The sequence below is a fragment of the Trematomus bernacchii genome, unplaced genomic scaffold, assembly GCF_902827165.1.
Source record: "Trematomus bernacchii unplaced genomic scaffold, fTreBer1.1, whole genome shotgun sequence".
Taxonomy (NCBI): domain Eukaryota; kingdom Metazoa; phylum Chordata; class Actinopteri; order Perciformes; family Nototheniidae; genus Trematomus; species Trematomus bernacchii.
The window spans coordinates 1,630,605-1,655,879 of record NW_022987607.1 but is presented as its reverse complement, the minus strand read 5'-3'; the positions used below and the strand labels follow the sequence as shown (position 1 = coordinate 1,655,879).

Sequence of the window (25,275 nt, the reverse complement as noted above, 5' to 3'; positions counted from 1 at the left end):
CGTGTCCACTCTGGGGAATCGTATCCATCCCCTCCCCCCGTTTCTCCCATCTTTCCCTTCGTGGTTTTCTCTCCAGAGGATCCCAGGTGCACTCTGCAGGGCTGTATTAATAAATAAACAGTATGGGGGAGATTTATGATGCTTTAACGCCTCCCACCCCACACACACTCATCATCATCACTAACTAATCCATCTGGGAGGATCCGCTGACATTTCCTCAGGAGGAGGCAGGGAAATCTCAGTGTTTTTATGAAAGCGCCGGCCCTTATACTTCCGATTATGAACTATTGTGATGTTGTCTACCAAAATGCACGATCTTGCTCCACTTAACACAGCCTATAATAGGCTATGCAGATTTGTTCTTGGTTGCTGTTGGGAAAATACTGAATGTCCTCTTCCAATATGAGAGTAACATGATAACAAAGGTATCCCAACTGTAGCTGTGTACATGACAGGATGTGTGATTACCTAGAAGAGCATCAGGACTGTTTTAGGCATATGATAGCTATGTGATTAACATGATGATTCAGCCTCTATGGAGATAGACATATGACAAGCATGCTCATTTCTGACGTGGAGCTAATCTGAAGTAAACATTGAATACTGCTTTCTATTCCTCCATCTTGTGACTGTGTAACTCCCTCTCTTGGATATCAGCATGTGAAGGACACTGTTCAGGAACTAGTTGATGCTCTGGATGTGATGACTACTTCCATTCTGGAGAGGATCACACATACATGGATCCTGAGCGGCTGTGGCTCAGTAGATAAAGTGCTGGACTTCGAATCAGGGGGTAGCAAGTTTGAGTCCAACTGCAGTCAGCATGTCCTTGTGTCCCTGGGCAAGACACTTCACCCCAAATTGCTCCTGTGGGGATTGTCCACAGTACTGAATGTAAGTTGCTTTGGATAAAAGCGTCTAACAAATGACATGTTAAAAAAAAAAAAAAAAAAAAAAAAAAAAATTGAAGCTCAAGCCGGGGACCAGTGAGATTTTTCCTAACAGTTGCCCTTTTCGTACACATTGTACGTTAAATGGCCTTCAAAGATTAAATGAATTGGCTTCAACTTATATTTAAATGTATTTTACTTTAACTATCCCCCTTATCTAAAGCAGTATTTTGTACCTTACTCGTCAAATTATCAAGTTAGACACTCAGTCCAGATTTATTTCTCTGTCCCTTCTGCAAAAACATCTATTGTCAGAGGAGCGTTGATGTTTAAAGGCCCAACAGACTGCAATACTTGACCTGCTGCTGTTAGATCCCTGTCATCATTGGGTATGTTTAAGCATGCATTATCATCATTATCATTATTATTATCCACACATTTAAGAGTAGGCTGAAGACTTTCCTCTTTGGTACAGTGTACAGTTAGGACTGGTTTTAAACTCCCTTTTAAACATCCTCATGGACCTGGAATTATTGTATTTGAACTGTATTAGCGTCATTGTGTTTTGTACCCATTCATTGGTCATTTATCTGGTCATTTTACTATATTCTCAATGTTGTTTTTACATTATCATTCATGTTTGTTGATTTGTGAAGCCCTCTGAGACGAATGTGATTTGTGATATTGGGCTATATAAATACATTTGAATTGAATTGCATTATCATCTCACTTTCAGCTGCTCTGCTCTTGATGAAACTGATCTATTCGACACTACTGTCTATCAAATTGTAATGATTGTATAACTTCGTGAATTTTACTTAACAGATGTACGTGGTTTGTCATGCTTTGCTTTCTGTTATTTTGTTCATGTATGTCTGTAAGACGTTGCTTTTGTCGGCATCTCAAGGGGTTTATCCTAATAAATACATGTCTATATATATATTTACATGTATATAGACCACACACACACACACACACACACACACACACACACACACACACACACACACACACACACACACACACACACACACACACACACACACACACACACACACACACACACACACACACACACACACACACACACACACACACACACACACACACACACACACACACACACACACACACACACACACACACACACACACACACACACACACACACACACACACACACACACACACACACACACACACACACACACACACACACACACACACACACACACACACACACACACACACACTGCAAGATGACATATGTTTGTCATTTTGCAATTTACTTATCTATCTAAATAGTTATCACCGCAATAAACCGTATTTAATTTTGTCTTAATGTACATTATTTAATTTCATACTCTGTTCTTGTACATATCATATTCTATTTACATGTATATAGACTTTTTGCACTATTTTGTATTTTGCATTGTATAATATATGTTGCATTGTTGGAGGAGCTCAGGTCAGAAGAGTTTCATTGCCATTTCTATACTGTAGCTTCTGTGCTTATGACAATAAAACCTTTGAATCTTGGAGCAAATCTCCAGTGTTTTTATGACAGCATCAGCCCCTTCCTCCGCTGATTATTTTAAAATCTGATGTAAAAATACACTTCCCTTCATGCTCACTCTGAGATTAAACATAGCTTTAAAGTTGTATTCTCTGGGTGCTGTGATTTTATTCTGTACTCCTTATATTTTTAGCCCTCAAAAATCCTTTCTTCTTTTATTATTTCAACCTACTACTTCTTATTTTTGATTTCATTCCAGCAGTCTACATTTCAAAGTGATACCATCAAAGTCTGTTTTTTACCACTTACATTTCCCTTTTTCTAATATCACATTTGATCACAAAGTCTTTGTTTATCCATCAAGACAAACAAAGCAGAGAGATATGATAAGCTGTCGACTCATGTAGACAAAAGAATCAATCATTATAAATTATACTTTTTTAATATTATGTATAACTTTACTGATACACAATCTAATTAATAATCAAAAACCACGGGAACAAATGTTGACGATCATCTGAGGAACTTGGGCTGAACCAAATATCACGGCAATTCATCCAATACATTATGAGATGTGTTATTAAAAAACCAGCAACTGAACTGGAGGAAAAGTCATACTTTGCTCCGGGAACATGAATATCTGTAAACTATCGCGATGATGTTCATAAACCAGTAACGATTTTGACTTGTTGGTTGTGTTAGAGAGAAGTTGAGCATAACCAAAATCAGTAGGATTCACATTCTAGGGAACATTTTTAACATATTTAAGTACAATCAAATAGGAGTAAATTAGGTGTTGCTAGGCGGAAAGTTAGGGGATCACCGTTATGGGTAGAATTCATCCTTTTGGGAAAACTAATGTCTTTAAAATTGCAAAAGTTGTTGTGATACAGTATTTCAGTCGGGACAAACGGATGTAGGAAAAAAAAGCGTGACATTTTCAGTGATTTTACATAACGTCACTTTATTTGGGATGAGTTCAGCCGTACTACGATATTTGTTTATAGTCAGCTGCAAATAGAGCGGTGCAGGGATGACGTATTTACCCGGAAGGAAGCTGCTTGTTCCCTCGACAAAAAAGCAACGGGATTTCTCCATAGGATTTTGGAAAAGAGCTCGAAATAAGATCTGTGGAAAACGAACCTGTTTGATAAATGCACGTTTTGTTCAGCCGGATAATCTCCACATGTCTACCCTACTTTTATAATGTTAGAATCATAAATCTAATGGCCAGAAGCAAAATGCTAACGTGATGCTATAAAGGAACTACAGCGGAGTACAGCAGCACGACTTCAACGTCACGCCAACTTAAGATCCATATTCAAACACACAGATTCTAAACTGTACGAGTTGAAGCGTTTGTTTGAACAGTTAGCAGGAGGCAGGTACTTGCTTTCAAGCAGAACAGGGCAAACACACTTAGAGGAGTGTTTACGTGTTCGGCGTAATGACGTACAACGGCCTCCACGACTTCTGTAGTCCTATTCAGCCACTCTGTAACAACCATCGTTTTTCAGACACGTCAACTCTTCAGAAAACACCAGAGGGGTCACTGCTGATGGATTTAATGTCCTAGAACAAAACGTGATCCGTCTCTTCAATGTGTCTCAACCACAGACCTTATTTCTAGCTATTTTCCAAAATCCTATGGAGAAATCCCATTGGCTCTGAGACGAGGGAACAGGAAGTGGTGAAATGCTGACTCACTTCCTGGTTTTAGGACTTGTCACTGCACCACTCTATATGGCAGGGGTACTCAAACTTTTTTATTAAAGGTCCAGTTGTGAACTTTATACAAGGTCACTGGTCAATGCCAGTAAAGCCCCCCCCCCCCCGAGCGGAGAAACGAAACTGAAATTAAGAAGCAGTTTCTTGGCGCTCTATGCATGGAGTTTCCCGACATGTCGTTGCAGTAAATTAAAGGGTGTTTCATGTTGTCGTTGCTGTGGACCTTCTTAATCTACCTTCTTTGGGGGCCCCCTTCTGGTCCAAGCACTTGCCTGCCTTGCCTGTCAGTAAACGGCGCCCCTGTATACACACACACATTCAATACATACATACAGTATGTCAAGGTAATCTTGCGGTTAACTTGCGGTCTGCTATGCATGTCACGCTCGCGCACACAAGTAAATATATATGCACGTTCATTCTCACAACGCGTCAGACACAAGACGCGCGTACATGTTGATGTACATTAATTTATCAGAATCAGAATTTTTTTTTTTTTTTTTTTTTTTAATATAATGGGACACAGGGTTCGGTCCGGATCCGGACCTTGGTCCGGAGTTTGAGAAGCCCTGCTATATGGTTTGACCCCAAAAAAATTGCAACAAAAGGTTTCTCAATGGATTATTGTAGTATCAGGTGTACTTAATAACATACTAATGGCGCATTTCCACTGCAGGGCCTCGCTCGGCTTAGTACGGTATAGTTAGGCCTTGGTAGGCCAGGCTCACTTTATGCTGCGTTTCCATTACAGTTTAGTAGCTGGGGCAGTAACTATAGTAACGCAGTGTAGGCGGAGCCGTGACGTCATCTTCAATGTGAAACACAAAACCAACATCAGCCGTTAGCTGTTAGCACTCAGAGCTCACAGCTCCTCATATCTGTTCAGAAACTAGACACAAGTTAAACAAGTACAAACCACAGACTGTCTGTGTCATGGCGAATACAGTCGCTGGTTTATTTATGTCTGTAGGCCGTTGTTGTGAGTGTGGACGGTCGGAGCATATACAACGTTAGCTTAGCCGATCTCCATTCAGAAAACACGCATTTTAAAAGGTGTTTCGCCTGCCGTCTGTCTGCAGACTTGTCAAAGCATTAATTCATGGTTTTTACTAACCGGTATCAGTATGTTGTTACTTCAGCATTATTTTGAAACGTGTATTACAATTAAATCACGGTCAAATATGTTCATTGTGTTGTAGTTGCCAGTCATTCTCTCTCTAGTTTAGCATACTCAGCCCGGTTGTTGGCCCAGAAAGAACCTCGATTATGGAGAGCCAGAAAACTGTGAAAAAGTACCCGCTAGCCGGAACTACGCCTAGTGGAAACGCAACCAAAAACGGGCCGGGCGGGCACGGCACGCTTAAACCGCGCTGTAGTGGAAATGTGCCATAAGTCTACCAAAATCTGACCACTACAAAGGTCTAATTTTCACGATGGCGTCCAAGATGGCCGAAAATTCCTTAAAATACCCTAACTCCTTCATAATTTATACAAGTAATTGTTTTGTCTAAACTTATGTTTTGGGGGCCTAGGAATCCATTGGACTTGACCAAATGGCAATAATATGATTACATCTATTACAGTTGGATCAATTCCACAGACAACTGGATGCATTTTTTTTTAATATTACCATATTTTATTCAATATGCTCCTTTAGATATCTTTTTATTTTATTTATTTTATTATTTTATCCTTATAGCTTTGTGAAGCACCTTGAGATGACGTTGTCTTTAAAGTGTGCTATATAAATCAAATGTATTATTATTATTTGATATGAAATTCATTAATTTAAATGTTGCTTATCGTCTTGTTCAGACCTGCTGTGATACTAACCTATAGAGAGGCGAAGTCCCGCCCATCTACTTCCGCCCCATGGGACCTTATTTCGGAAAAAGTATGTATTGAAGTCAATGGGGAGAGAAAGATTATCTTTCGATCCCGTTTGAATTGTGCCACGAATTACACATATGATGTTTGTCAATCTTAAAAAATTATTTCCATGTCAAAAAAGTCAAAGTTTGTCGTAAAACTGTTGAAATATAATATTATGAAAAATACGCAACTAGAAAGACTACAAATCCCAGAGTCCCGGTCCCGCATGCTGGCTCTTAGGAACCGACTAACTCCCCTTGTGTGTATGTACAGCTCTCAACATGCCCAGACTTGGAGTGATTTTCACCTCTTTTAATACTTTCCGCCTCAGTCTGAAAGAAAGAAGTGAAATGTGCCAACGTGACGGCCGTCTGGGTGTGTGGTGCGAGACGGGAGATGTAGCTCATTGAGCGGTTTCACACAAAAAAAAGTGTTACTTCAGTTTTACGGCACATTTTTATTTTTTTGACTTGCAAAATTATCTTTTAAATTCACAAACATCATATGTGTAATTCGTGGTACAATTCAAACGGGATCGAGAGATAATCTTTCTCTCTCCATTGACTTCAATACATACTTTTTCCGAAATAAGGTCCCATGGAGGAAAGGGAGGGACTTCGCCTCTCTATAGTTCCCTTACATACTTGTCCATAGAGACGTCACCACGCCCCCTGCAGAGTCCTATACGATATTTAAGTGCTCTATACCTGCAGGGAAGGCTAATTGCCCTGTTTTAATTGTTTTAATGAGCAAAAGGAGGTGTTCTCGGATTTCAGGAAGCACTCACACAAAATACTGATTGTCATATAGCTTTAGGGTGTTTGTCAGAAAAGAGTAAAGACAAAGGTTCTTATTTGTTTTGTTTTGTTTTGTATTATTGGTTTTGTGTTTTTTATTAAGATGTCTGCTGTAAGTTGCATGTTTTTATTTGATTGTATTTACTTGTTTATTTAATGAAATTTAAAATATATAAATAAAATAAATAAAATAAATAAAATAAATAAAATAAATAAAATAAATAAAATAAATAAAATAAAATAAATAAAATAAATAAAATAAATAAAATAAATAAAATAAATAAAATAAATAAAATAAATAAAATAAATACATTAAATACATTAAATACATTAAATAAATGAATGCGCTCACTTGCATACTCCAATGGACTACTATGGCTTTGTGTCAAGAAGGGAGTGAAGACAAGCAGGTCACCAAGTTCTAGACAAAGGTAGAAGAACCTGTTCCACACAGGGCTCTACAGCATGAAGAAGGCAACCATTTTGAGGAATTAGCAGCTAATTCTTGGCTTTTTGTTGCCATCATCGAGACCATTTTATCATATAAGGGAGAAGGACTGCAAACAGGAACACGTGCACTGAAAATAAATGATATTGCTGTAAAAGTTACTAGAAGCAGCCAGCGATGCACTAATGCTGGTGTGAGTGAGTGAGTGAGTGAGTGAGTGAGTGAGTGAGTGAGTGTGTATGTGTATGTGTATGTGTGTGTGAGATTTACTGGGTGTTAACAACGTGTGAAGACCGTGAAAATAGCAGCAGCAGTTCTGGTATTTTGTAAATCAGGTGTTGAGGGTGGGGACGTTAACTGGTTTATGTCACATACTCATTATTATGCTAATCTATAACTGCATAGTATCTCAAATACACAACATATAAGAAAACAGGAACTACACTTTCCATTCCTGCAACACAAAGCTGAATCCTAAAAGACAGTTTTGAGCCATGAACACCTTTCAACTAACACCTGGTATTAAATATGTGTTTTTGCCAGGAAGAAATGTACAATATACTCTGAACTATATATAATGAATCACGTAAAAGGGATATAGCCGTGTATCTAGAATCTACTGTTTATTCATTGCCTAGAACAACCAAAAGGTGTTCCAGTAGGAGAGGCTTTAAAGCAGAAATAGCCCAAAATATCTGACCTTTTTATATACGTATTGAGATTTCCAAAGGGTCCATATCAAATGTCTTTGCAGGTATTTTTGTCTGCATGCTAAAGAGCTGTCAGCCATGTGTGTGTGATGTGTGTGTGTGATGTTCAGTGTGTGTGATGTTCAGTGTTCAACAATGTGTGACTCGGCTACTGTCTTTCTGCTCAACTTGCTGACCTAGTTTGTGTCGTATGATACTGAACATGTTTGCTAGAAGTTAGAAAAACTAATCTCCAGGAAGACTGAGGGCCGGCAGGAAGGATGTTTTTATGCATCAATCAGCAAGAGTTGTTTCAATATGACAGGCAGCTAGAAAAACACACACCCCATGCAGTCATATATAAGCCAGAGGCGTCTATGCAACTTTGTGCAGGCATTGTTTACATCCTTTACTCAAGTAGAAGTACAGATACTCATGTTTAAAGATACTCTGGTGAAAGTAGAAGGACTGACTAAACTTCTTTACTCAAGTAAAAGTAAAGAAGTTTGGGCTTTGAAATGTACTTAAAGGTCCCATGTCATGGCCATTTCTACTGATCATAATTCCATTGTTGAGGTATACTAGAATAGATGTATACTGTGCAATTTTCCAAACTCACATTGGTTTCTCATACAGCATCTCTGTAGTATGTGTATTCACCGGTATTCACTCTCTGTCCTAAACGGCTTGTTCGAGCTCCTGCCCCCCCCTCCCTGTGAGCCCAGTGTGCTCTGATTGGTCGAGAAGCTGACAGGCTCGTTGCTGCTCGCACACACACTGCTGCGGGCTGCTGCAGGAGCAGACAGGCTTCCGTGTCGGCGATACAGCGAGAACAAGCGAAACTCATCCTGAGCAAACACTCACAGCCGAAGTAAAAACAATAAGTGTGGCTTGATATTGAGTAAGAAAAGGTTTATAACGCTGTGAGAATGGGTCTGCGGAGAGCATTTCTCCACCATCCCAACGTAGTAGCCCGAAAAACGTTTACCCATTTAATAGTCGTGGTAGATACCTTGTTTGTTTTAAACATCATAAATACACAAACAACAATGAATACTTACAGGTTGTGTACCCGAATCTCCCGCTGGTCCAAACAAAGTAGGAACAGCATCGTTCTTCAGTGCCCTACACTGTATATATCCGGCATGAATCGCTGAAAGGTTTGGGAAGCTTTGTTTTGTGAAAGGCTGGCAGAGGGTGCGGCCTCTGGGTATCCCCACGTCAGAGTACCCAGGAAGAAAATGAGAAATCTCCAACGAGGCGTTTTGGGGAGGTCTTTTCTGTGTTAGAGTTTTACTCGCTACAGGGTGTACTTTCAGGGTTTTTTACTCTGCAGACCGTTTACATGCATAAAAACCTTCATAACACACAAGGGGACGGGTAATAACCGGAAAAGCATGACATGGGACCTTTAAGTAAAAAGTACCCATAACTAGCAGCTGTTTTAAAGAGTACCTGACCTCCCTTTATATGAATAGAACAATAATGTCATTGTTAGCTAATGAATGTTTCCATGCTGAACAACGGCAACATGACAACGTTTTCATTGGTCCCTCTTCTTTAGAGAAGACCAGGAAATGATGGATACACGGATCGTGTTCAAATCAATAGGCACGCAATGACTCTAAATAATAATGATCACGCCACCAAACACACATTCAAACTAAAGGAACCAGCCTGTTTGGAAAATGTGAGAAGTAGAAAGTACAGGTATTTGTGTTCAACATGTAAGAAGTAGAAAGTACAGGTATTTGTGTTCAAAATGTAAGAAGTAGAAAGTACAGGTATTTGGGTTCAACATGTAAGAAGTAGAAAGTACAGGTATTTGTGTTCAAAATGTAAGAAGTAGAAAGTACAGGTATTTGTGTTCAACATGTAAGAAGTAGAAAGTACAGGTATTTGTGTTCAAAATGTAAGAAGTAAAAGTCGTCAGAAAAACGTGTGTGTGCGTGTGCGTGTGCGTGTGTGTGTGTGTGTACAGTCCCACAGTTCACACATGTGTGAGGTGGAAAAACACACCTCCCTGCCACATAAAAAGGCATTTGGAGACACACACATGTTCCAGTTTACCTTCACTGGACGGTCATCTGGCCGAGACACACAACTATTTACAATCTACTGTAAAATCCATTAAAAAAGCACAGACTAATGAAGACTTTTGACAGCATTCAGCAAGCGAAAGTCTAGTGGTTAAGTCTTTACAAAGCCAAGAGTAAAAAGCAGGGTTTACTGTGGGGAGAGCCTGCAAAAGACAACAAGGCAGAATGGGTTTTACCACTTTTCTCTGTGTTGCCCTCATAAAAGACAATTTCCTGAGCGCTGAGCTTTGTGTGTTTTATTTCTGAATGAAAACAGGCACCTTTAGGCCCTGAGGCTACAGAGAAACAGATCAACCTGATGGGCAGGGAGAGCACTTCCTCCTCTTGCGACCTGTTTGAGGGAATTCCTTTTGGAAGAATGGCAAGCTGGCAATTTCAATTGTAAGTCTTGAAGGTGTAATATGCATAATTCCTGATTTCAAATATCTCAAAACAACAAGACATGTGTGCTTTTGGTTCAGTTTCGTAGCGAGAAATCAAAGAAAGGTTATGCTCTTATGTGATAATGGTTTTCGGTGCTGCAACATCATGGTTCAATCTCTTTCTTTTGGAAGAAAGACAAGCGGTCAATTGAAAATCCTTGTGAGTTTGAAAGTACAATATGTGAAATTCCTGATTTAAAAAAGGTCTAAAAACAACAAAACCTATACTATTTATTTTGTTCAGTTGTGTAGAAAACAAATTGTAACAAAACAAATCTGTAATTTAACGAGAGGTTATGGCGTATTTTATTTTGCCGTCTGTAATGGAGGCATATCACCTTTCTGAGAAACACTATCTTTGACACATGACACTTCTTTATAGTTGTGCTGGTTTTAATCTCCAGCTTTTAGAGAGGAGACCTCAGAGGATCATTTGGCTTCCAGTAAAAGAAACGCCTAACTGATGAACAATCAAGAAATTCTAACAGTTGACTGTGACGACAGCAACGATGAGGAAAACCACAACTCTATGATCACATGCTACTTCAAAACTGTCTTTAGTTATTGTTCTGGATCCATGTGTTAGCAAAAACAATGAAGTGCATTTAACTCCACCTTCATATTACCATGAAACAGATGAAATATCACATTCACTCGGTCAGTTGGACTCCATCATGTCAGCAGACGTCACCAATCACTAAGCATGTGAACATATTGATCCATTGCTTGATGGATGTGAGAAGCCAGCCGTGAGAAACCATCGATTTCAGAGTTTGATTTAGTACGAAGCCACAGCTGTCCGTCTTAAAGCAGCACAGTGTCGCACTTTCACCGTAATGTCTGGCCTCGAGCAAATACCTTGCTGTTAAAAGGTCTTTCTTTAATGTGCAACAACTGTATTTAAAGGTCACCTATTATACTAAATCCACTTGTTCACGTCTTTTCTACATCAACATGTGTCCCCTCTTCCTCATGTCTCTTCTACATCAACATGTGTCCCCTCTTCTTCATGTCTCTTCTACATCAACATGTGTCCCCTCTTCTTCATGTCTCTTCTACATCAACATGTGTCCCCTCTTCTTCATGTCTCTTCTACATCAACATGTGTCCCCTCTTCTTCATGTCTCTTCTACATCAACATGTGTCCCCTCTTCCTCATGTCTCTTCTACATCAACATGTGTCCCCTCTTCTTCATGTCTCTTCTACATCAACATGTGTCCCCTCTTCTTCATGTCTCTTCTACATCAACATGTGTCCCCTCTTCTTCATGTCTCTTCTACATCAACATGTGTCCCCTCTTCTTCATGTCTCTTCTACATCAACATGTGTCCCCTCTTCTTCATGTCTCTTCTACATCAACATGTGTCCCCTCTTCTTCATGTCTCTTCTACATCAACATGTGTCCCCTCTTCTTCATGTCTCTTCTACATCAACATGTGTCCCCTCTTCTTCATGTCTCTTCTACATCAACATGTGTCCCCTCTTCTTCATGTCTCTTCTACATCAACATGTGTCCCCTCTGTGGAAAGAGACTCTGAAAGTTTCAGGAACAAAGATTCTCTCTCTTTTTGTCCTGATCCATTTTTATAAAAACCTGTCTGAAAATGAGCTGATCAGATTTTGGCCTCTTTATGATGTCATAACGATGTTTTGTCTTGTGTAACCATTAGCCAATCACCAACTAAGGTAACCCCCCCCCCCTCCACCTTATCACCTGAATCTCCTCCTAGAGCACCATTGTGTTCTTTTTAACCAAATATCTCTCAGAGGGGCTCCTTATTTTCATTTAAAGGTAGGGACACACCAAGCTGACACCAAAGAACTGACACCGACGGACCCGACTGTTGTGTCGCCTCACGTCTCTGCGTCTTGGCCAACAGTCGCACTGGAACACACCACAAAGACTTCAGCCGACGGCCAAGTAGCACGTACTCACTGCGCATGCGTGAGTGGCAATAACTCTCCTTACCAGCAGGCGGCGGTAGTGTGTATTCGTCATTCAAAAGAGGCAACAACCGGAAGACAGACTGCGTGATACACCGAGAGAAGAAGAACAGACTGCGTGATATAAACAAATAACAAATAGCGTGCGTTCCATTTTCACTCTACAGCGAGAAGCTCATGGGGCTTTCCCGAACCTGTGTCGAGAGCTGGAGTTAAATGAAATCTCAGATTTGCCTTCTTAATCGTTTGTTTGGGTCCCTCTCTTCCGTTTCGCTTCTCATGCACTGATTCGCTAGCTGAACAGCCAATCAGAGTGATTTATTTGACCGACAGCCTTTGGCCGATTGGTTTTCGGCCAATCTGAGTAGGGCGACAGGACGCTCATCGTTGGCCTTGACATCCATCGACGGCCAAAATCGGCTTGGTGTGTCTCGGGCTTTAAGTAACAGACAGAGAATCAGCACTTTTGAAACAGGGCTGAAACAGAGGGGATTATGGGATGCTGCAATGATCTGTTTGGTGTTTCAGCCAATCAGAGACATGTTCTGTATATATCTGAGACCTGTGATATATTGATGAAAAACAGTATAATAGGGGACCTTTAACGTTGACTTTAACTCACTCACTGCTGGTATGCTATCCAGGAAACTGATCCGTGGTAATGAGAACTACTTTCTGCTAACACATGAAATGTTGTTAGCTTGTTTAGCCCTGAGCTAACACCCCAGTGTAAACAGTGTGTGTGCCGACACAGTGAAGTAGAGAGAGAGAGAGTCAAGTGCATGTTATAATGGTCAGTGTAATGGATGGGAAAAACACACAAATCTGAGTGCTTATTCTTGCATCCAATTGTCGAAATGTGGGCGGATATAAACATCAAATGGAAATGTGGTCAAATCAAGATTCCAGTAAAGCTTGGCAGATACAATCAAAAGAATGTGGGGTAGTGGCTGGCCTAATAATGACACTCAGATATAATGGAGCGTATTTATATCATATTCCTATCTGCTGCTGTATGTAGGGCAGAATGGCATCATGTGATGGAAGAGGGAAAATGAGAAAACGGATGGTTTCTCTCCTTTATCTGAGACACATGCACAGGTGTTGATGTTATCTCTGACACTAACAACTGTTCTCAGGGGCTAACAGTTAATACATCAAATGTAAAAGATTGTTTTTAGGATTTATAAGCCACAAAGACTAAGTCAATTCTTTCTAAAAAATGAAAAATAAGATCTGTAGTAAGTCTAACATTCATGAATCTAAATGGGTGTGTGTGTGTGTTTCTGTGCAAGCGCGTGTTGTGTGCGTGAGGGAGTTGGCGTGCGTGTGTGTGCGTGTGCGTGTGTGTGTGTGTGTGTGTGTGTGTGAGTGAAAGTGAAACATTTAGTTTCACTTTATATAGTTACACTTTAAATAGTTTGTTGACATCCTCTAAAGTCTAAACTACCAATAAATATATATCAGCCTATCACTGACTACAAGAAAAACTGGTTGAACTACATTTCCTAGATAGACAAAAGACTGCATCTCTGTCTGTGGTCATAAACTAATAAACTGAAGCATGTTAAAGGACATTTATTATATATAAGTGTACAAGAAGTTACCATCAGAGTGTAAATACCAAACAAGTGTCAGTCAGAACTCACGAGTTGACTCATAAACACATGACACAAACAATGCACTTTGCAGTATCTTCTAAGCATGCATTTTACCTAGAATTACAGGTCATATTTTCATCAGTATTCACCTTTATTGTCTTACCTTTATCTTTTCTGTCATGGTGAATGTCAGCTCGTGAATGAAGGGGTTTCTGCCCACTGTGGAGGCGCGACTGTTTACTGCCTTCATTTCGGACGAGCGGAAGTTAAACCTTAAAAAGAATAAGAAATAAAAGTCCAAAATGTCCCGTAACGTTGGAAGAAGGGTATGTAGTTCTTTTTTGCAGAAAGCACGTTTCTCCTCCTCGGTTTTACTCCCCTCTCTCTGCCCAGAGAGACTGATGCGGTCGGGCGGGGACGACACGAGAGAGAGAGAGAGAGAGAGAGAGAGAGAGAGAGAGGAGGAAACGTGACTTCCGGTTGGAGATTTCAAAATGAAGCTCAAATTGTGTTGAAATTGTTTTTATTTTTGTAATACTTTTTTTATTGTCATTTTTGTAAACATTTAGACACAACATACATACATACACTCGCATACGTACTCAAATGTGTTCAGAATAGTTACTGCACATGGGCATTGGACCATTCAGGCTCTTTTAAATGTTATTAAAAAATGTGGTAATGTGTATGGAGGAGGATTAGGGCTACATGAGAAAAAACAATATAATTTTGAGATTAAAGTCAGAATTCTGAGATAAAAACAATTAATAATAATCTCAATGAAAATTATCAAAAAGATTATTTGCAGAAAAAAATGTCAGATTGATTTTCTTTCAAAATAAAGCTCCAACTACGGGGGAAAGGCATTTTAACCCAAATACATCTTTGTATGTTACAAGAAGGATTAAGGCCAATATGAGAATACAAACTAATATGTTATTTTGACAGAATTCTGAGATTTTCCACACAAAAAAATCCGATTGATTTTTTTTTTCTCACTATTTTTATTGTTCGAAGAATTTTGAGGTTAAAGTCAGAATAAAAAAATGTATTTGGTCACATCCTCAAAAAAAGCATAATTTGGCCCTAACCGTGTGGTGAAATAAAAAAAGTAAAAACAGATAATTTGAAGAGTTGAAGTGCCTATTTGTATATACAGTCTAACTGCCCAAAATGTTGTTGAGCATGAATAGTAAAAACCCTTTATGTGCTTCATTTCTAAAATGGGTTATATCACTTGGAAAATGTGTTTTATTTTGAAATAGGCAAAGCATTAAGCTGATAGGTCAACTCAAGCATTTGCGAGTAGTCGTGTTTGAGCCTTTATTTTGAAGGCAAGAAAGCGCGGTGGCACATGCATAGTCTCGAAGCACATGCACGTGTCATTTATGCAATTAAGGACCCAAAACAAAACAACTGTATGATGAAATTAACCTGTTCAACTCATAACATATATAACAATAAGTTATGGACTGACAGGTCACTGTTAACTCACAAATATGGGTAACACTTTATATTAAAGGTGGGGTAGGTAATTCACTTCAGAAACACTTGTTATATTCCATGGAATGCTCTTAACATCGCGATAGCAATGAATACATTAAATTAGTGATGTGTCGGTAGCGAACGAGCCGATTCTTTTGAACGGCTCTTTGGTACGAACGAGGGGAACCGAGTCCTACTTGGTGAGAGCCGTTCTTGTTATCGTTCAATCGTTGGTCCGCACTCACTGCCTGCCAAAATGCACTCGCCTTTTAAAAAGCTTGATTTTGTTCCCCAAACGTATTCTGTGAAGACCCGCCCCTACTCTGTTTGGTAGGTTTCAACACGAGGAGTGAGATGGGGTGGGTCTTAACGGAATACGCGAGAGAGAGAAGTCATAACAAGTGGTACAGGACAGGTAGACAACGTGTTTTTCGGATGGAAAATGAGCCAAACGCGAAAACGCAGCAGCATTTGGATTCACTTCAACCAAAACCCAGGCAGTGATAAAGCGCACCATTTGTAAAGGCAAAATATCCTTTAAAGCAGGATCAACAAATAATCTCCATCGCCACTTAAAAACACAGTATCTAATATTAAGAGTTGCATGAATTTCATTCAAGGCAAGGCAACTTTATTTACTTAACACATACAGAGGGTAAATTCAAAGTACATTCACTGACATGATGACATGGATATGGCGCCACCTTGTGTCATGTTTACAATGCCGATTATTGACATTAGGTCTGGCAATACAGTCAATCATTATCCTGGTGATTATTTTGCAGATAAACCTAGTAACCTTAAAAAAACGGCTCTTTTGAACGGCTCTTTGAAAGGAACGGAGCCATAAGATCCGGCTCCCTTCAAAGAGCCATAATTCCCATCACTACATTAAATGCTTTGACAATAAATACATTAAAACAATTCATCTGTGGAAGCCGTGGTGCTGTAAAAAGCACGACCAATCATCTGAGCCGGCCCGGCTAAAATAACTGGATGGCCTACCTGCCTGTCAGCCTTCCATCTCGTGCACAAACTTATCTCATGCCCTCATTGGTCATGTGCGCGTTCGTGTCATGGATGTATAATAAGAACTGGATACAGCGTGGGAAGCGGGGCCTCGTTCATTCCTATGAGAGTTGCTCATTGGCGCATGAAGACAAAATGGCCCAACTTCTGAGAGAGCGAAACGTCACGAAAGTATTCATATAATCATATCATCCGTTCTTATTGTGCATCCATTGGTAAAGGTAAAACTCATGTAGTACTGAACACGTCACATGAACGTGCCGGGCGGCGCGGTCCCGTGGGTTAGATGCGCGTTCATAATGCCGAGGCAAATAACTCTCAGAATAACGTTATTAGCACATTTTACAATTTGAGGACCGAATGTTTTAATAAGGGCTATACAAATGTTCAAACTGGGTAGTTTATTTAGTTTAAAAAAAATTATCCAACGATTTACAGACGTCTCTTTCCCAATGTTAGTCAATGGGAGAATGTGTTTCTGGGCCCAGGGACTGATACGGAAGTGTAGTACCGCCGTTTGGCCACAACGAATATGTTCCTCAGAGTCCGGCGCACTTCCTCGGGGCTTGGTTCGTGTGTGTTGGAGGAGGGGCTCTGTAAGGAAGTCTGAAGGAAGGGGCAGATTTTTTTCGGCTGCGTACTTTCAAATTCTAGCGCACTCAAGCTGGTTTCTCCATTCTTACCTACCCTACCTTTAAGGTACACAAATTCACCATCAACTAGTTGTTAATTAACATGCATATTAGCAGTATATTGGCTCTTTATTAGTCATTATAAAACTCTTATTAATGCCTTATTCTACATGACCATATTCTACAAGTAATAAGCCATTAGTTGAGAGTTTTTCCTCAATAACCCTCTAATTAGTGCTGATTTATTGCAAGTAAGGAAGTTGTTGAACATGAGTTTTGGTCTTAATATGCTCTGCTCAATATGGGCCTAATAAGGCAGTAGTACCACAAGAATAGTAATTCTCCCATAATTACACTTAACAAATATTGTCTATTCTTATATAACAAGACATGAAACTACAAGTGTTAATTGTGTCAAAATAACTCAAAATGTGGTATTTCAAACTCAGAATATGTTCCCTATTTTAAAGTGAAGTCTTGTTCATAACAAACAAGCTAGTAGTTTGACTCTATATGCATGTTGTTATTTATCTTCCTTACCCCAGAAAAATAGCTATATAAATAACATGTATTATTACTATTATTATGTTAATTAACAACTAGTTGATGGTGAATAAGTTTACCTTAATATAAAGTGTTACCCAAATATGATATCGTCCTTTTTTATGAAAACCTGCACATTTTGATGTAAGGTTGACATCTGGAATATTAAAACAATCTTCTAAGCTTCACTGACAAACACTCATATTACACACACTGATAAAAACGGAAGATGTTTGTGGAGTGTGTGTTTGAGATGTTCGGGTTGATCTGCCTTCTTCAGTGAGATGTAGGCCCAATCCCAAACCACGCCCTACACACTCCCCCTCCGTGACGCAGTGAACTCCGTGGAGTGACACTCGCAGCTCAACGAGGCTCCCTCCTGTCAGATGGAGGGAGTAAATACAGCGGCAAGCTTTGGGACAAACTCCCCTCTCTCCGGCAGAAACAGGAAATGCCGTAACTGTATGTAACAACGGTTTCAAATCAGCATCTCTTAGACAAAACATGTAAATTAATAACTCAAATAAAACTCCAAACATCTTTAATTGTGTTACTTTTTTGTAAAGCTCTTTTAGTTTTAAACCTGATTTTTATAAGCTTCTTAGTTTTTGCAACAGTCTGTAAATATACAAAACTTTATAATAAAATGCACACATTTACCTTTTTCTAGACTAAACACAGGTACGATCCTAAGTTAAACAAATATGAGGTTATCATGAGGTTGTTTACATCGCAGTTTATCAGTGGATGTTTGCTGGAACTGTTTGTAAACAGCGTGTTTCCTGACGGACACACACAGCGTAGAGACTGGTCTCCAGTCAGCACCGATGCAGACTGGAGCCTCGGTTGCGTTCGAATACTCCAAAAAAACAGCTCCTAAGTTCTAACCCTATCGTCTATTCCTTGACCTCGGAGTGAAACGTCATGGGGTTAAGGGATAGTGGATAGGAGAATTCAAAAGGATTTAGGAGAAGAGACTGCGGCACTTTAGAGAATCCGACTGCACTTTCACTATCCGACGTGTTTATGATGCGCCAGCAGAGGTCATAAATGTGCGCCTGCTGCTGTGGGGAAACTATGGAAACTACAGTTTTCTATACAGCGGACTACAACATGGATGTTTAATAAGAACGAGGGACTACTGTAAACTCATCTAGAGACTCTGCACCGTGCTCTGGTGCTGTTGTTTTATGCTTTATGAACGGGGACAACAGAGAAACATATTCTTCATGACCAAAGTTGGAATTGAAATAAAAAAGGAAAGTGAAACTTATGCTCGTCACCCTCTCCCTCCGGTCCACATTAATACAAATGATCCCAATACATATGATTGTATGAAAAGATCTTAAAATCAATACAAATGTATTTATTATAAACGTTAGTCCTTAACATCTCACTGTGTATATCACCATTCAAACATCTTTTAAAAGTTGAACAAACCCCACACAGCTCAGTAAAGACTGTGAAATGTTGACTTTATTTGATCATTTCAGTAAAAACTAACGTTCATATTTCTCTTTTTGATTATAATACTGATGAACGTTCAAAACAAAGCACTTTGGCAACTTACCACATACGTTTTAAAATGCTTAATAAGCACCGTAACTTTCATGATATCATTTCTCGTTCATAATCGGTTGTTTCCGTGAACGGCCGACTGTTGTGTGACGGCAAATGCTGCGGCCGCAAGGCATTGTGGGGCAGCATTTTCTCCTCTCCTTTCGGTTAGGGAGGTCCAGTGGTTCCTAGGCTAAAGGAGGTTATAAAGGAAGTTTGAAACCTCCTTTCCTTTTAATTTAGAGAATTCGAACGGCACTTATCATGGCTGCCACTGAGGGACTTCCGGGTCATTTCACTCCGTTAGGAAGGTTCCTAAGCTAAATGGACTATTCGAATGCAACCCTCGTCTCAATACCCCTCCTCGACTCCTCCTTTCCCTCACTCGCGTCCCTCCCTTGCGTCTTAGCTCCGCCTCCGTAAGATGCGAGCGAGAGACACGAGGAGGTGACGCGAGGACAGAGGAGTCCTCAGGTATTAATTGGGATGTCCTCGTTCACTCAAACGTCACTCTTAAACGACGTCTGTTAATGATGACATGTGCACAGCTGTATCCCCTCTCATCGGGCTTAACTGAATAACCCCTTAGAACCGGCCCATTTGTTGTTAAATATGTATTTAAATGATGAATCTTTCTCTTGTTAGTCAAGGAATTCAATGTATGATGGTTGTTCCTGCTTTTGTGTTCCGTTTTGGTGTAAAATGTACATTTCAATACAATTATAATTATAATAATGTGAAAGCCTTTACTCTGAACATGTGTGTCCTGTCGATCCCCACACTCAATATTTTAACACAAAACAAAACAAATAATTGTTATTTATCAAGATCTAGCCATTTATGAAATAGCTTTCTTAATAGCTATGTTTTAGTGACGTTCAAGATCATTAAACATGACTTAAATTGTTAGTATAACCTTAAGAAATGAATTGCACATAATAATTCCCACGGAGCTGTGAGCACTTATACATGTATGTGACGCTTTTCCACTCATTCTTCCAGTTCTCCGTTTTCCTCTCTTGAAATCGACCAGCTGTGAAGGTGGGGGCTTTTATACGCGAGTAGTGAAAACACTTCCGCGTAGTCTGCTCTCGTGTATCCTCCCTTTCGGCCCAATCCCAAACCACGCCCTACACCCTACCCCTACACACTACCCCTCCGTTTGCGCGTTCGCGCGGAGGGTCCGCCACATTAAGTGCTGTTCCAAACCAACGAGTGTGGAGAGGTGTGGAGGGGGAGTGGGCTAGTGATGTGTCGGTAGCGAACGAGCCGATTCTTTTGAACGGCTCTTTGGTACGAACGAGGGGAACCGAGTCCTACTTGGTGAGAGCCGTTCTTGTTATCGTTCAATCGTTGGTCCGCACTCACTGCCTGCCAAAATCCACTCGCCTTTTAAAAAGCTTGATTTTGTTCCCCAAACGTATTCTGTGAAGATCCGCCCCTACTCTGTTTGGTAGGTTTCAGCACGAGGAGTGAGATGGGGTGGGTTTTAACGGAATACGCGAGAGAGAGAAGTCATAACAAGTGGTACAGGACAGGTAGACAACGTGTTTTTCGGATGGAAAATGAGCCAAACGCGAAAACGCAGCAGCATTTGGATTCACTTCAACCAAAACCCAGGCAGTGATAAAGCGCACCATTTGTAAAGGCAAAATATCCTTTAAAGCAGGATCAACAAATAATCTCCATCGCCACTTAAAAACACAGTATCTAATATTAAGAGTTGCATGAATTTCATTCAAGGCAAGGCAACTTTATTTACTTAACACATACAGAGGGTAAATTCAAAGTACATTCACTGACATGATGACATGGATATGGCGCCACCTTGTGTGATGTTTACAATGCCGATTATTGACATTAGGTCTGGCAATACAGTCAATCATTATCCTGGTGATTATTTTGCAAATAAACCTAGTAACCTTAAAAAAAACGGCTCTTTTGAACGGCTCTTTTGAACGGCTCTTTGAAAGGAACGGAGCCATAAGATCCGGCTCCCTTCAAAGAGCCATAATTCCCATCACTAGAGTGGGCTATCAAGCCCTCAAACAGCGAGTCTGCATCGGTGCTGACTTGAGACTGGTCTCTACCTGACCGGAGTCACGCTGTGTGTGTCCGTCAGGAAACACGCTGTTTACAAGTAGTTCCAGCAAACATCCACTGATAAATTGCGATGTTAACAACCTCATGATAACCTCATATTTTTTTAACTTAGGATCGTACCTGTGTTTAGTCTAGAAAAAGGTAAATGTGTGCATTTTATTATAAAGTTGTGTATATTTACAGACTGTTGCAAAAACTAAGAAGCTTATAAACATCAGGTTTAAAACTAAAAGAGCTTTACAAAAAAGTAACACAATGAAAGATGTTTGGAGTTTTATTTGAGTTATTAATTTACATTTTTTGTCTAAGAGATGCTGATTTGAAACCGTTGTTACATACAGTTACGGCATTTCCTGTTTCTGCCGGAGAGAGGGGAGTTTGTCCCAAAGCTTGCCGCTGTATTTACTCCCTCCATCTGACAGGAGGGAGCCTCATTCAGCTGCGAGTGTGGCTACAGACGGAGTTCACTCCGTCACGGAGGGGTAGGGTCGAGGGAGTGGTTTGGGATTGGGCTTTCGTCTCCTCCCTCACCCCTCCTCGACTCCTCCGTGTGCATTTCAGCTATTGGGACGTCCTTCAACATGGCGTGTCTTGAACGATTTCCGGGTCAAGTCCCGGAGGAGGGGAAGAGAGGAGACGAGGAGGGGTATTGAGACGAGCCTTCGCTGTTTGAGGGCTTGATAGCCCACTCCCCCTCCACACCGCTCCACACTCGTTGGTTTGGAACAGCACTTATAATGTGGCGGACCCTCCGCGCGAACGCGCAAACGGAGGGGTAGTGTGTAGGGTGTAGGGCGTGGTTTGGGATTGGGCCTTATTCTGCATTTGAAGTGTTGTTTCCTGCTGCTTGATCCCACCCATCAGTTTCTGAACAGTGTCTTTTTATTTTTAGATAACAGCAACTGTCCCATTTAAGCTCACTTTGTAGTTTCTCAGAGCTGCAGAGGGACAATTTATATTCTACGATGTAGCTGAGTGCAGAGGTGGGAAGTAGTGGAGTACAAATACTTCGTTAAGTACATTTGTCTGGTATCAGTACTTTACTCCACTACTTATTTTTCTGACGACTTTTTACTTTGACTTCTTACATTTTGAACACAAATACCTGTACTTTCTACTTCTTACATTTTGAACACAAATACCTGTACTTTCTACTTCTTACATTTTGAACACAAATACCTGTACTTTCTACTTCTTACATGTTGAACTCAAATACCTGTACTTTCTACTTCTTACATGTTGAACACAAATACCTGTACTTTCTACTTCTTACATGTTGAACACAAATACCTGTACTTTCTACTTCTTACATGTTGAACACAAATACCTGTACTTTCTACTTCTTACATGTTGAACACAAATACCTGTACTTTCTACTTCTTACATGTTGAACCCAAATACCTGTACTTTCTACTTCTTACATTTTGAACACAAATACCTGTACTTTCTACTTCTTACATGTTGAACACAAATACCTGTACTTTCTACTTCTTACATGTTGAACCCAAATACCTGTACTTTCTACTTCTTACATTTTGAACACAAATACCTGTACTTTCTACTTCTTACATTTTGAACACAAATACCTGTACTTTCTACTTCTCACATTTCCCAAACAGGCTGGTTCCTTTAGTTTGAATGTGTGTTTGGTGGCGTGATCATTATTATTTAGAGTCATTGCGTGCCTATTGATTTGAACACGATCCGTGTATCCATCATTTCCTGGTCTTCTCTAAAGAAGAGGGACCAATGAAAACGTTGTCATGTTGCCGTTGTTCAGCATGGAAACATTCATTAGCTAACAATGACATTATTGTATATAAATTCTTGGATCCTTATAGCAAGAGCTTTATGAGCTCAATATTAAGTGAGTCAATCAGTGAGTGGGGGAAGAAGTATTCATATCCTTTACTTAAGTAGAAGTACAAATACTACATTGTAAGAAAATGTACCGCATTGAAAATTGTACTTGATTAAAAGTATTCAAGTATGATCAGGAAAACATACTTCAAGACGTTATTGTTAACGGCATAATGTCCAAGAGTAACGCTAGTACAGTCAGCGACAGGACTGAAAATGAAGATAACATCGAGGAGGCGAGTCATCAGACCTCCAGCAAGACATCCCGCATCCATGGCCTTACTTGAGGGAGAGGTTTGAAGTTGTGGGCACAAAAAAATGATTCGTGGTGAATGCACTAGGCCTACAATCATTTGTTTAGGCCTATGTCAACTTGATGCTCTGCTCACGGATGAGCATACAAAACTGTTAAGATGACCTTGTATGTGTGTATATATTTTTTTCTTTGTGGGGGTCTGCCCCCAAAAAACTGTTTCAAGTCCTGAGAAAGTCAAATAAGACGGTGTGTAAAACTACACTGCCCTGCCAAAAAAAAGCAACCACTTTGATTTAACTGCCAGCAGGTAAGGGCTTTCCACTGGATAATAACTGCAGCGATGTGTTTGAGCTGAATACATGTTTAAACCCTAACTGATGCAGTTAGTCACTTCTTTAATGTTTGTTCTTTCTGATGTAAAGTCAAGGTTGTAACTGTTTGCAGTAAAGTCGTGGGGCGCTGAACTGTTCTTTTGAATATTGATAGATCGTAATTACTTGTCTTTCCAATTTGAAGGAGGGTGAGCAAGCATCTTGAGGAACATTCATCATTAACTCCTCCAAAAAATATAGTTTATTCAATAATTAATGAATATGTGAATCATAACAGTGATTGACAGCTGATAGGAATAAGATTGTTATTATCATATTCATTCAGACAATCGATGAGAGAGTTAATTTACTTATTGCAGCAGTCTTCATAGATTTGGTACCCCTGCTGGTCTAAGAGTGAAACAAACTCATTCAGTTAAAATTCATTAAATGATGTCTGCCACCTTTTATATTTATATGTAAGGCTTTACTGATGTGCCACAATAATGTCACCTGTTATTGAGGTCAAATATCAATATTGTTGATTTCCAAGTTAACATTGATATGACTGCGATTAAATCAGCATATACTTCTGCCAGGGGATGCCACCCCTCAATCTCCTGCCACCCCATGAATATTGTTCTAGATCCACGCCTGGATCATCTCAAAATACGCTTTGCAGAAGACCTCAGCAAAGAAGACAGGGAGGCACGAAGGGCTGTCTGGCCGAAAGTTGAACAAGCAAGCAAGGAAGGCAGGACTGAATTGATGATATTTAAAAAAGGTGTAGAAATGATTCCTTTGATTAACCCCTGGAGCGACCAGTGTGAATATGTAACATTCATGAAAATAAAGGTTAGACAAAAGGACTTCTGTTCACACACATATAAGTTTACATCTGTGTCTTTATTGTTATCATGATAACAAAACAGGTGAACACGTAACATCTCAGCTGCTAAGGACAAGTTGTGCGAGATGCACAAACTGAGGGAAAAGTATTTGAACAATGCCCATCATTCCACTTCCCCCTCCAGTTGTTGAGTACACAGTCTTCACCTCGTCCGCTGTCGTTTGGTTGTCCTGCATTCCAAAAGAAATACTTGGCTGCACACCCATCAGACCACATCCATCTTCCTTCTTTGGCGAGGTCATAGAGTCCGATCCATGTTGCTCCCTCAGCAGGGTCAGAGCTTTTGATCAGGAATTTGACAAAATCCTCTTCCTCTCTGCTGTGGATAGACACCAGGTTGCCTCCCTGGGACACACAGTAGAGCTCTGCATCAGCCCAGGTCGTCTCTGTGTTGAAGTACTTGTAGCAGCGGCCGTTGAAGGAGAACCAGTAGGAGGGACAGGTGTCTTGCTGGAGCTCATCTGAAGAAGAAGACACAGCACCCAGAGCCAGGCCCAACAGGAAGAGGAAACCCAGCATGATGACACCTTCTCTGTCTGTAAAAGTTGTACTGACCCGTTGGAGAGGATGGAGATTGTGAAGT

The 25,275-nt window shown here is 40.1% G+C and overlaps 2 protein-coding genes across 2 annotated transcripts in view; both read right to left on the bottom strand.

The window, feature by feature from the left end:
- LOC117482926 (lysophosphatidylcholine acyltransferase 1-like) overlaps positions 1–14,417 on the bottom strand; it is a 48,027-nt gene extending 33,610 nt beyond the window's left edge. The window contains exon 1 of the mRNA XM_034131174.1: positions 14,170–14,417. Coding sequence (XP_033987065.1) covers positions 14,170–14,256 — 87 coding nt within the window. The 5' untranslated portion in view covers positions 14,257–14,417. The remainder of the gene's footprint in view (positions 1–14,169) is intronic.
- A 10,252-nt stretch (positions 14,418–24,669) lies between these two features.
- Positions 24,670–25,275, bottom strand: LOC117482906 (ladderlectin-like). The gene has a single exon (XM_034131146.1). It carries the CDS (start codon positions 25,209–25,211, stop codon positions 24,738–24,740), a length of 474 nt encoding a protein of 157 aa, XP_033987037.1. The 5' UTR covers positions 25,212–25,275; the 3' UTR covers positions 24,670–24,737.